This window comes from Rhinolophus sinicus, chromosome 5, assembly GCF_057876585.1.
Source record: "Rhinolophus sinicus isolate RSI-liver-muscle chromosome 5, RSI-T2T, whole genome shotgun sequence".
Classification (NCBI taxonomy): Eukaryota; Metazoa; Chordata; class Mammalia; order Chiroptera; family Rhinolophidae; genus Rhinolophus; species Rhinolophus sinicus.
In genome coordinates, this window is record NC_142505.1 from 110,351,990 (window position 1) to 110,364,381 (window position 12,392).

Consider the following 12,392-nt stretch of genomic DNA (forward strand, 5'->3'; position numbering starts at 1 on the left):
GCATCTTAGACAACCTGGAGACTTTGTGTCCCTATGAATGACAGGGACAAATGGCGGACCATTCAGAATGGGCCAAGGGAAGCCCTGCCAGCCCCTGGTGCAGGCCCTCATGACAGCCTTGCCCACCCTGCTGACCAGGCGCCAGATGGAGCCGACTACCACTACAGGCAGGGCATCTAGTCAGGGCATGTCACCCCGCCTTACGAAGGGTGGAACTGATGTCACCTCACTGACATGGAAGATGCCTGTGGCCTGCAGTCTGCTGGACACTAATCTCTCCCCCACACAGAGGTCACAGTGCCGGCCCCTTTTATGAGGAAAACACGTACCTGCAGGAAGTCTGCAGGTCACCCCAGTATGGCTGCGTCTGTGTGGTGGGACCACGAGCGCTTTCTACTTTCTCTTAGCGTTGTCTCAGTTTGTTATAATAAGCACGGATTCGTGCTGGGTCTTCCTGCTTGAAAGGATTCCCACTTGAAGAGGAAGGGGATGAGTTGGAAAGAGTCGCTGTTCTCCTAGGGAGCCGGCTGGCAGGCCTGGGGTGTGAGCAATGGATTGTAGGTGTAAATGGAGTGATGGACAGCTCTCAACAGTCGCTTCGAGGACTGTGTGTGTGTGCCCAAGTTTAAAATTCTTCCAGCTGTCTGCCAAGAGTAGCTTGAGTAAATGTTCCTCTATCTTCTAAGTCACTGATTTGACCTGTTTGCTCCCAGTGGCACAGGCCGCATGGCGACAGTCTCATCCCGCCTCAGTGGAGCAGAGGTCTGGAGGTGTCTTAGGACTGAGGGAAGGGCGAGGCCCTTTTCAGGGTAACAGAGGCTGTGTGGTGGGGAACATGGCGGGAAGTGACTGCCAGCACTCAGCAGAGACAGGTGACAATGCAGGTGTGCTCGGGGCATCGGCCGGTCGGTGGGCAAGCATCCTGGACTTGCAGTGGTTTTACGGTTCCGTGGGGCACACACTTTACCAGTCTCGGGCCTCTCTCCAAGCATGGGTCTCCACTGTGCTTGCTTTTTTGATGTGAGAAAAAGAGTCCAATATTTTTATTTGTATTGAGAGGTGTCCTTACAGATAATAGACGTGGACCCTTAAGTAATAGCGATCAGTGTTAATTTGGTGGTTACAGTAGCAATTTTTGCTTCTTTCTACCTTGAAACCAAGCTAGAAATCTTCTACCTTTAAACCCAGAAGTCCCACTTTTGTGTACAGCATTAGACTAAAATGACCAAAGAAAGGACTCCTGAAAAGCAGGTAATTCTTGCAATACACAGCTGTTACTGGGCAAGCTGCCTCTGAGGCCCCACGGGTGCTGTCACCTTCCCCTCGTCCCAGGAGAGAGTTCAGGGAGGTTACTGAAAACTGAGCTTATGCGTCGTTTCTCCAGACACTTCTGTCACCTGCCGTGCTGAGCAGTGTGGGCAGATTTTCCTTCTGAATTAAAAGTCAGTGTGATAAGCGTAGCCTGTATCGAGCCGACTGTTCCCCTGCCACCGTCCATGACACCATCGTCCTGCCCTACTGAGTCACCCTTTACCCTCCACTTTTCTGCAGCCCCAGGAGCAGCCCCGACCTTGCCATCCTGCCAACACTCCCTCTCAGCGGGCCTCTGAGCCGGATGAAGCCAGTGCCCCCTGCACCTGCTCAGAGGGGCGGAGACAGGCCGCAGCCAGGCTCCTGCAGGCGCGGTGGAAGGCGTACAGGCACCAGGTGAGGAGGGCTCCCGAGAGGCCAGCTGCTGGTCTGCACCCGCAGGGGCCGCAGCCACTCTGTCCTTCATCTTTTCATTTGGCCCACCCGTGTGGCATCCCTTTGACGTGTGGGCTCTGAGGTCGGTGCAGTTGACATGCAGGAAAATGTAGGAGGGACAGAATAGACGGGGCAGAAAATGAGGTGACATGGGCTGAGGGGAGAGAGAGACACCCGCAGCAGGAACCACAGTGGGGGTGCTGAGTCCTGGGAAGAAAGGTGAGGCTCATCTTCAGTGTCCTGGGAGGGGGCAGGGTTCCATTTGCCGGGTGCAAAGGCAGTGCTGTCGGAAGCCTGGTCAGCTGACTCGTCTCTTGTCACACAGCGGCGGGCGCTTCCTTCCCATCCCTGGTGGCTGCAGGGGCAAGATTGAGAAATGGGCAGTATTACGGAAAATTCATCCTTGTGTTAATTCATAATCTGTCTCTGTATTTCAGAAAACAGAAGCTGTTCTGGATGAGGTGAGCAAGGTTTATTTTACCAACTTGAAAATACGTATTTTTACTCTGGAATGGAGTGTGGGGAGAGAGATCTCAGGAAACGGCATTGAGTCCTTGTTTTCATGAAATCAGATCAGACCCCAACATTAAGTTCAAAATACATAAGTGATATTAACATCAAATAAATATTTAAATCACTTCACACCTTCACAATCATTCATTCATCCTTTCAACACGTTTATTGAGCATCACTTGTGTCAACAACCCGCCGGGCCCTCGGGACACAGACATGAAGACACACAGGTAAACAGGTAAGGACAGCTCAGCTGGAAGGAGTGGCTTAGGGCTGCACACACCGCGCTGGGGGCTGCCGGTCGGTCGTGCTTGTCCTGTCTGCGGAGGCCGGGAAGTCCCTGCCACGGTGGCGTTGGAGCTGGGCCTTAGAATGAGGAGCAGCCCACGGGACTGAGAAATGAGAGGAAACGCAGAAGACTTCCGCACTGACCCCTGGGTGCGCGAAAGACAGGCTTGTTTAGGAAAAGGGGAGCCGGTCTGTGCAACAGGAGCATGAGGGAGCCCCTCAGTGGCCGTGGAAGTTAGAGCGGATGCAGGATTTGCCAAAGATGACAATGAACTGCTGGCTTGGGGACAGTGCAGATCTGAGCCACCTGGACTCCTGCAGTAACCTCCTCAAGCGTCCCCTTGCTTCCGCTTTTGCCCTCCTGCAGCTTGTCCCCATGCAGCCGCAAGGGCGACGCTTTTAATGTTAAATGACCCCACTGGGCAATGACTTCCTCTCGCACTTGGAACAGAACCCAAAGCTGCTCCCTGAGGACCCTGCACACCGTGCTTCTGGCCCGCCCAGCCCTGCTCTGCCTTGGAGGTGGCCCTGGCGTTCGTGCAAACATCAGGCATATCCCTGCCCCAGGCCCTTTGCACTTGCTGCTCCCCGGCCTAGAAGACTCTTGCTCCCTCACTTTATTCCGGCCTCCACTGGGTCATCACACGCGCACACACACACACACTCTCTCTCTCTCTCTCTCTCTCTCTCTGAGCAGGTCATCACACACACACACACACACACAGTCTCTGAGCATCCACCACCCGTCGCTCCCCAGCCCCTGCCCTACTTTATATTTCTTCAGAGCATGTATCCCTACCTGATGTTTCACTTTTTTTTAATTGCTTGTCTCTCCTATGAGAATGTAAGTGCCATGGAGGCTGGGACCGTGTCTTCTTGCCGCTACGTCCCTAGCTACCAGAATGGTGCCTAGCATTTCATAAGTGTTTTTGAACGAGTGAGTGAATGAAAGAATTCGGGCCTCCTCAGAGCACTGTATAGCATGGTCATAACCCAGGTGGCCAGTACTGCTGTCTGCCACATGCTGCATTTTCTCCTCCGGTGTCCCCCCCTGAGCCTCAGTTTCCTTATCTCTGAGGTCAGGTTGATGGTAAGACCTGCAGGCAGGGCTGTCGGGAGTGCCCAGTTGACAGCATGAGCCTGTGTGTGGCCTGAAGGAGGACGGCACCCTGTGTCGTGCTGCCGCTGGTACCGTGTCAGCTGCTGCAGTCGCCCTACTGTCTGTCGTGCAGGCGTGGACCTCCTGGGTCAGTGCCAATACTCAGTGCGTTAGTGGGTTCTTTTGTCCTTAATAATGGGTGTGTTGTTGCTTCCTTCGTTGTACTTTTCTCTGAATCTCGTGTTTATGTCATTTCCTCTGCCTTCATGTCGTGTTCCTTCGAGAACACAGAGGGTTTCCTGTGACTGGAATTTGGGGGCATCTAGACCTCTGAGAAAATGCGTGTCCCCTCAGGACCTGGTGTGCCTGTGTGTTGTTCTCCTGAAGCATTACGACAGCTCAGGTCCTTTGTCCAGCTGTGATTTTCTCAACCATGGCTAGAGGCAGGGTCATTCAAACAGAAGTGCTGCCCTGAAACCCAGAGCATTGATTTTTGGAGCCATGTGTAGTTCTTAAGCAAATCATTTAAGATGAAGGTCAAAGGATGAGTAAGTCCTGTGTGACAGTCTGAGGCCACGCACTACCCTGCCTGACTTTAGAAGACGTGTGTGAAATAGAAGAGACTCTGCCAATACGAAGACCTAAGTATGTGTAAAACAGGGACTAATGTTAGCAGTTGAACCCAATGGCGTTTAACACGTGATTCCTCTGTGTTCCAAGACTCAGTTTACCGGGCTTCTGTGCCTTCCCTCCCTGGAGGACTGGCATGTTTCTCGCTGCCGGAGGGTCTGCGTGAGTGAGAGGTTCTTTAGTTCTCTGTGGTCGTGCGGTAGTAAGGGAAGTCATTTTCTCTGCTGCCAGAGCTTTTCCCTCTGGAATCTCCCCTAATCTGTACCTGCCTGCCGCCTTCCTGGGAAATTAACATCCGTTTCTCTCTCTCCTCTTTCCCTGCCAGGCGGCTACTGTGCTGCAGGCAGCTTTCAGGGGACACCGAGCGCGGGTGAAGCTATTATCAAGCAAGGTGTGTGGTTCAGAATCTGCCAGCGTGCCCAGCCTCCCCAGCCAGGTAACCCTCCAGCAGGGCGGGACCCAGCCCAAGTCCTCACAGTTGCCCCAATTTCTCCTTCTCGGTCTTCGTCTTCACGCCTGCCCTGTGGGTGTGCCCACTACCCTTCCCACTTGTGGCACCTTCAGGTCACAAAGCAGTGTGTTGGTGCACGGCCTGGGTAGACTTAACCTCAGGGGCCTGCTTGCTTTACGGTGCCAGGATATCAAGTAGCATGTCCATCTTGCAATTAAGATGTAAAGTTCAAAATAAAGATATGAGCTTTCTCTGTCAGCCCCCCTCCTCTGTGCAAACCACAAGACGGTCATTTGAAGACTCTAGAGTCTAAGAATTAAGAACATACAATCAGGAAAATGCTGACTAAGTAGTTAGTAATGAGATGAGCCACCTGAAACGGAACTATGCCCTTACCTGGCTGCCTGAGGGCCAGGTGACGGCCATGCCCCAGTGGAGAGTGGGCAGGGCTTCTCAAACGGCTCTCCTCCTCTGTCGTTCAGCTGCAGAGCTGCCCCTCACCCTGCCCCCTGAGCCCCGTAGTCCAGGCCGAGGGCGACCCAGGGCAAGAGGAGGCCATTACCATCATCCAGGCCATCTTCCGGGCACACCTGGCACACATCAGGCACAGGTAAGCTGACTGACAGGCCCACCTGTGTCCTGTGTCGGAGATGCCGGTGCAGACGGCACCCAGGTGCAGGGTGTGGGAGCCGGGACCTTGGTGTGTCAGCAGAGCAGGCTGTACCTTGTGAGAACCCAGTGCCCTGGGGTGTGGTGGGCCACAAGCTCTTACCCTATGGGAGGGAGCAAGAAGGGCTGGATGCTGTGTGGTCCTCAGACCATCACTTTGTAGACGTCAGTCGGCTTGTCCTCGCACACACACAGCCCCTTTCTAAATAGATGTGTGACGTGGTCCCAGTGCTCAGGCGGCGTGACCAGCAGCCCTCGACAGTGACACGCTCGCTCCTGCTAGGTCTGCTGGGTTAGTCAGGGTTCTCTGGGCTGCAAACACTTGGAACCCATTTCAGTCAACTCAGGCCAAGGGTGGGATTTACAGTGAGGCCTAGAGACCGTGTCAGGCGTGAGGGCAGGGCTACTGTGAGCCTGCAGTGGACAGAGACAGCGTCTGCTGCCCTAGGAGGCTCTGGCTCCCCTCCCGGCCCCCGCGGGTGTCGCTCTGCACGCCAGCCTCTGCCCCTCTCTTGCCTCCACAGACTTCTGTTTCTCAGCCTACATGGCAGACAGTGGCAGCCACCGTGGCTGTTAGGTCTAGCTTCTCCCTGCAGAAGCACAGCAAGCCCAAGTCAGAACCACAGGGTCCTGGTTCCATAGGCCGTGGTCAGGGGTCCATCCCTGGGGCAGTCAGCCAGGGCCAGGAGGTGGAGAGCTGCACGTGGCTGTGAGCACTTCTGCTGGGACAGGGCGGCCGAGGGACAACGGGGGGTGGGGAGGCATCTGAGGCCTGACTTGGGCAAGTGCCCCGAGGAGATTGATAGGCCATGCCTGAGGCCCCGGGCTCAGCTGGTCACTCCACCTGGGCCACTGCCCCAGGAGACCTGGGAGCCCAGTTGTCAGTCTCAGGGCTTTCGGGCGGGATCACTAGAGTCACTCTCTTCCCCAGGGCTACCGGGCAAAGAACCCCCAGTGCGGCTCCTGCTAGGAGGAGGTCTGCTCCAGCCGCACGCAGCGAGCCCTCCTCGCCACCCCTCCCTGCAGCTTCTGGTAATTTCATTTCATTTTGGATTTTAGTGTGAGGGGCAGCTGGCCCTCTGAGGTTTAAGCCAAACGAGCTGCCACCATCCCGGAAGCATGGGACGTGTGAGCGCATGTGAGGGGCTGGTACCAACTGTGGCCTCCTGCAAACTAAGTAATGCCTTCAGCGGGAGACACCTCGACTCAGCCTCCCTGTGACAGCTTTGTCCCTCATCCTTTGGGTTGTAGGGAAACAGAAGGTGCGTCAAGAGACTCCCTGGAGCTCGCAGGCTGGAGACAATTACGGTGTCAGTGACATTAGTGTAACCCCACAGTCACCTACAGGCCACACATTGGACCTTCATGGCTTCTGTGTCTTGACTTTATTCTCAGCTCCTATTGGCGTAGGTGGTTCCCTTCCCTGGGCCAATATTTTCCCTGCTGGCTAGTTTTTTAAGCAAAACTTTGCCCGTATTCCTTTTCTGCTTTATTAAGGTCCAAAAGCAGTCGGTGGAGAAACTGGCATGACCGGGGCTGCACCGGTCGTGGTCCCAGCCTCTGCCGACTCCTGACCAGCTTGGCCTTAGCGCCTCACCTGGGAGGCAGAGACCTGGGGAGTCAGCTTGGGGGTTGCTTTCAGTCCCCAAAGCTATGATTCTGTGACTGTCCTTCAGATCCTTTGCTCCTTGTACTGAGGAGACCACGTGGCTGCTGGCTTGGCTAGTTATTACTATAGTACTGAAGATGACCGTGTGGCCTTGTGGTCTCGTTTGTGAATGTGCCGTGCAGGCTGCTGGTGTCACAAGACTTGTGTGGAGTTTCCTGCGAAAGGCTTTTCTGTACTGAGTTCTTAGGTCGCAAAGATGGAACCAGAGCAGGTCGAGGCAGGTAGGGAGCCGAGCGTCAGATCAAGGAAAATCTCCAAAAGGAAGCAGGCTGTTTGGGGGTTTTTGAGCTGTATTTGACAATATAACATTATATTAGTTTCAGGTGTACAACATAATGATTCGACGTTTGTATATATTGTTTAATGATCACCTGGAAGCAGGTTTTTTGAACCAAAAAATGCTAGGGTAGCAAAGTGAGGGGATGTGACAGGCCCTGTCCGTCGGTAACACCGCCTCTGTAGGCCGCCTGCTTCAAGTTTGCATGTCGTTTCAGATACTGAAGACAGTGAAGTGAGCAGTGAGGACACGGTGGAGGGACCAGCTCCTGAGGACGAGGACGAAACCCCAAGGGGGTCCGGGGTGCCGGCAGCCCTGTGGCCCTGCCCTGGTGAGTGGGAGGCATGGGGGCCGTAGTGAGGGGTCACAGTGCAGGAAGGAGGGCGGCCGCTGGCCAGTGCCCTTGGCCTGGCGGGGTGATTCTGGGAGAACCTGCACACACTAAGGTTACGCCTCATCTTCCCTGGAGGTCACCATGGCGTTTTATCCACGTCGGTCACTTTTTCCAGCTCTGCCAGAGCTAGCAAGCTTTGAGCTTTGATAGTCTCTCCAGAACCTCCGTTTATAAAGCTCAGCTCTGGGACTCAAAGGAAAGATGTGCAAAGCCCCAAAGCCAGAGGGGCCCTGCTGGAACTTCCAGACTCCCCACAGGCTTTACATTCTTCTCTGAAAACCCATTCCCGTGCCCATCTCACCAGCTGCTACATTTGGCAGCCTTTCGATTCTTGGATCAGGGCTAATGTGTTCGTGATGCTGCCCTTCTCTCCTCTGGTTAAATGTGTAATTTTAAAGCTCAGCTTCGCCCTCGTCTGCAATCGCAGCCGCACAGCACGTTCCCTTGTGTTCACCCCCAGAAACGGGTGCATGTGAGAGTGCAAAGCAAGCCCTGGTTTGATCTGACTGTAAAATGTTTTCAAAGAAAAAAAAAACCCTGAAGATAACCTTGAAAACTGATGTCTTTAATGTCATAGAGTTGCACTTTAATATTAATTTTCTTGAAAGTTACAGAAAAAAAGCCAATGCAGTTATAGTACCTGCAGCACTGAGTAAATTTCCTTCCCTTTTTTATCTCACATCATTGGTTGGTTAGTTTTTTTCTTTTGTTTTATGAAACAGTAAGAGCCAGGCCCTTCTCCGGGGCTGCTAGTGGTGAGGACCCGTATCTCACATCCCTCGCCCCAGGTCCAAAGAGGCATGTGGGGTCACCCTTCCCCATGCAGTCTGTAGGTGGCATCTCATTCTAGTGTAGACTTGAGGATGGGAACAGGTTAGCTGTGCTGGGAGAAAGGAGCAGAAATGGTCCGAGTGGTGAAACAGCTTGAAAGCTCACAAGTGGCCATTGGTTGGGTCGTGCCTCCCCCACCTGGGGTGGGTGTGTTCTCACAAGGAAGCTGGTGGCCACTGGCACAGAATTCAGCTGCCGCCAAGTGTGCCTAGCCCCCCGGGACCCTGCTATGAGGACGACTCAGAGAACTCCTACCGCAGACATGAGTCCCTTCGGAGCTGGCGAATCCTCACCTTTGGCAGGTGTTTTGCTTTTTGGAAATGGCCAAACTGTTCAGAGCTGAGCATGGAGACTGGAGAGGTAGGTGTGACTAAGAAGTAGTGAGAGAGATTTTGTGGCTGGTGTGAAGCCGCTTCTGAAGGTCTGTGCCTACTGCTTTGGGGTATGACCTTGGGCCTGCCTGCCAGGGAAGAGGTGAGGGGCACAGCATCCATAACAGGAAGCCCTGAAATTGGGCCCGGCCCTGGGCAGTTGGTGTGACCGCTCTCCTTCTCTCTGGTTCATTTCAGCCGAGTCCCCTCCCTCGGGACTGCAGCCCGTGGTGCCTCCACATGCGGAAGACGTCAACTCTGATGACTCTGATGAAGTTGTCATCGCTCCATCGCTGCCCGTGAAGAAAAATGCCCCCCCCAGCCTAGGTCACTATGGGTGCGGTTCATGTGCTGATGGGCTGTCGGGGGAAGGTTAGGTTCAGAGGACAAAGCCCTCTCGGGAAGACAGAACACCTGAAATGGGAAAGCAGTTTGTCTTGTTAGGGAAAGAACACTGCCTGCTTGCCACCTCCGCATCTGCCCCCGGCTTCCTCGTCCATGCTGCTTGTTTGGTTAGGAGTCCTGGGTGCCTTCACCTTGTCTTTGGGGAGGAAGGGTGGTCATATCATCCCCTCATCTCCAGCTGCAGCTCACATGGTGGTTTCAGTGCCACACAGACATGTCTCCCGCAATTGGAGGGCAGCGAGGGAGCCCTGCCACGCCACATTATTACAGCAACTGACAGGCCACCTTGGCCTTGACCTGGAAGAAAATGGAGCCCTGGGGCCTGGCTGGTTTAATCTATTTGGTCTGTGAGCTGCCAAATCAGTTTTCTTACGCCCTTCTTTCCCCCACTAGACTGATTTGGCTGAATTCGTTGCTCACCCGTGCCTTGTGTCATCTACTGGGTCTGTCCTCAGGTGACCTGACCCATCCTGCTCTGGGTGCTGGGCTCAGAGCTAACGGTCCATAGGAGCCAGGCAACCCCGGACAGCACCCCAGCTGCTCCTCCCGCCCCTCATCGTCAGGCGGGCATTTCTGCGTCACTGTTCCCAGCCAGGAGCTCTGGGTGATGGGTCCTGGAGGGACACAGCACCATCTGGGCGCCCCGCCTGGGCCTGAAGGGCAAGGCCTTGCTCAGGAGGGGGCTGGGGGCAAGCTGTATGTGGCATCCAGGTCCGGTTCGTGCACCAGGACCTGTAGGGACCAGGCTAGCGAGCAGAGCTGAGAAGGGCAAGAGGAACGCGTGGACCTGAGTTGTCCGAGAATGTGCCCCTGAGCATTGTGGATATTTTCCTGGGCCGTGACCCTGGGTCCGCTGCTGACCGATTAAAAGCAAACAGTCCTGAAGCTACCTCAGCAAATGACGTACCTCAAGCCCTGACTCCAGCCGATGTCCGGTGTGCCATGCCCTTTGCAGGGACAGCCTGCCCTGTGGCTCTGTGACCCTCATACACGGCATTTGTTCCCTGGAGAATGCCCAGTGCCAGGCGTGCTTGCAAGGCCCGGGGCTTGCCTGGGGTTCTAGGGGGCAGTGGTGCAGGGAAGGGCAGGAGTGGGGCATGGGCCTAGAGAGACCACCTTCCACTGTGCCTGCCAGACTGGTCCCATGCTGCACTCAGGCCTCCCAGGTGAGGCTGAGCTGGGGCATGGGGTCTGCCAGGGGCCCTGTGGGTGAGCCTGGGGGCAGAGCTTCAGGCGGTAGCAGGACTGACATCCCTGGGAAGGCTGAACCAGTGAAAGTGACCCAGGAGAAAGAGACCATGACCTCAGGCGTTAAGTGCCCCCAAGGCACAGGCCCTGTGCTCTGGGTGGAGAGGCTCGTGTGGTTCGCTCTGCCTTGATGTTCAGTACAGCTCCTGCACGTCACCTTGAACTTAACAGCAGCAAAGCTGTTTGTTTCGCAGCCATGTAGGTGGCCCAGCTCTGCGAGCACACCCTGTCTCCACCCCAAATACCCTAAACTAGCAGTACCGTGTAATCGGGGCCTGGCTGGGCTGTGGCGGGGTGCAGCGCCACACCTGTGGGCCAGCTCTGCTGGACTCGGCCCCTGGGAGGAAGGGCTCGCGAGCTGCCAGCTCCTGACAGGCTGGTGGGGCTTTGCCACCCACTCTTCCCTCCAGAGGAGGTGCTGTCCACGGGCTTCAGGGGCACTGCCCCCTCGAGCCCCACAGGAGGCCGATGTGTCCTGTCCATGGGGCCTTCATAGGATGCTGCTCCTTTCACCCAGGACAGGAGCAGACTTGTGTCACCTTTCTGAAGGCGTGCCAATCACATGTGAATCCAGGCAGTGCGGCGGCCCCGCCACCCTCGGACACAGACATGGGCCCAGGAGACCACAGGTCTCCCCAGACACGAGCAGGAAGAGGCTGCGGCAGATGTGAGGGTGGTCATGGGGCAGGCCAGGTGCAGCTGGTGCACAGGGAGCTGTCTGCAGGCGTCTGTGGAGTGTGAGCCGGAGAGCTGGGAGATGTCCCCAGGGTGGGAGGAGGGGCGGGGCGCAGGCAGAACAGCCCGTCCGCAGGGCCCCAGGCCTCCGATGGGCAGCGGGCTGAGGGGGACAAAGCAGGGCTTTGGTTTGCTGGCCCATGTGCGTGGTGAGGAGGGACTCACTACAGATAGGGCCCGGCCTCAGCGCTGGCTGTGCTGTCTGCTGAACGTCTGTTTTGTTGCCTGAGGAGGAAGTGAGGGCTGTGCTCTCAGCTGTCAGACCAGAAACCTTCACCCTGGCATTAGGAAAGGTAGGCCCACCTAGCTCAGCTCCACCGAGACGAGCGCAGAGCTTGGCCTCCTGGCTAAGAAATGAACACTCTGCAGAAAGCCCACAAGCCTGCAAGATCTGAATGAAGTGAGGTCCCATTAGAACCCACCTAAGCTCATTCAAAACCTCCTGCAGTTTTGGAAGCAGTGTCTGCTCTCCTGTGGCCCAGGGAGGACCGGGGAATTGGCGCACACGCCTGCCCGGTCCCCGAGGGCTAAGAGCAGCCGATCACTGCCAGAAAAAGGGCAGCGTCTGGAAGTTGAACCCCGAAACCCCCAGGTGGTTCAGGAGAGGGAGGAGTGGTCTGCATTTAGAAGTGTTCTAACCGAACAGCATTCGTACATGAGCCTTCGGGGAGGGACAAGGTGTCCCCACTGCTCATCCCTGGCCTTTGTTATAAAAGAGCCCATAAACTCGTCACTTAGTCACTGCCAGCTGTGAGTCACTGTCACGCCGCGCACAGGTCAGTTCATCCGTTTTCCTGAACCCCGCTTTCCTGGGCTCCTGGCAGTTTGCTTCATGGTGGCTCAGGCCTCAGTTTGTAGCCAGCATCTAGTGACACCTCGTCCCTCGAATTTCTCTTCCTTTGTGTGAGTGAGGACTTGAGCATCAGGAAACAAAAATATGTGTGTGTTTTTTGGGGGAACATATTCCCCCAAATTCTATTTAATTTTCATGTAAGGAACAGGGGAGGAATAATTTACTTAGGAATCAAACACAGATGCCAGTGACAAAAAAAAAAAAAAGTTGATT

At 55.3% G+C, this 12,392-nt stretch overlaps 1 protein-coding gene across 7 annotated transcripts in view; it reads left to right on the plus strand.

The window, feature by feature from the left end:
• IQCE (IQ motif containing E) overlaps positions 1-10,232 on the plus strand; it is a 36,408-nt gene extending 26,176 nt beyond the window's left edge. For 4 of the 7 annotated variants that reach the window (XM_074313990.2, XM_074313992.2, XM_074313993.2 and 1 more), the window contains 7 exons: positions 1,552-1,707; positions 2,184-2,207; positions 4,602-4,712; positions 5,210-5,337; positions 6,328-6,428; positions 7,560-7,673; positions 9,137-10,232. In XM_074313990.2, the coding sequence (XP_074170091.2) occupies positions 1,552-1,707; positions 2,184-2,207; positions 4,602-4,712; positions 5,210-5,337; positions 6,328-6,428; positions 7,560-7,673; positions 9,137-9,315 (813 nt within the window). In that variant the 3' untranslated portion in view covers positions 9,316-10,232. The remainder of the gene's footprint in view (positions 1-1,551; positions 1,708-2,183; positions 2,208-4,601; positions 4,713-5,209; positions 5,338-6,327; positions 6,429-7,559; positions 7,674-9,136) is intronic. The other 3 variants (XM_074313989.2, XR_012489932.2, XR_016021408.1) reach the window with 3 other exon arrangements.
• Positions 10,233-12,392: the final 2,160 nt, after the last annotated feature.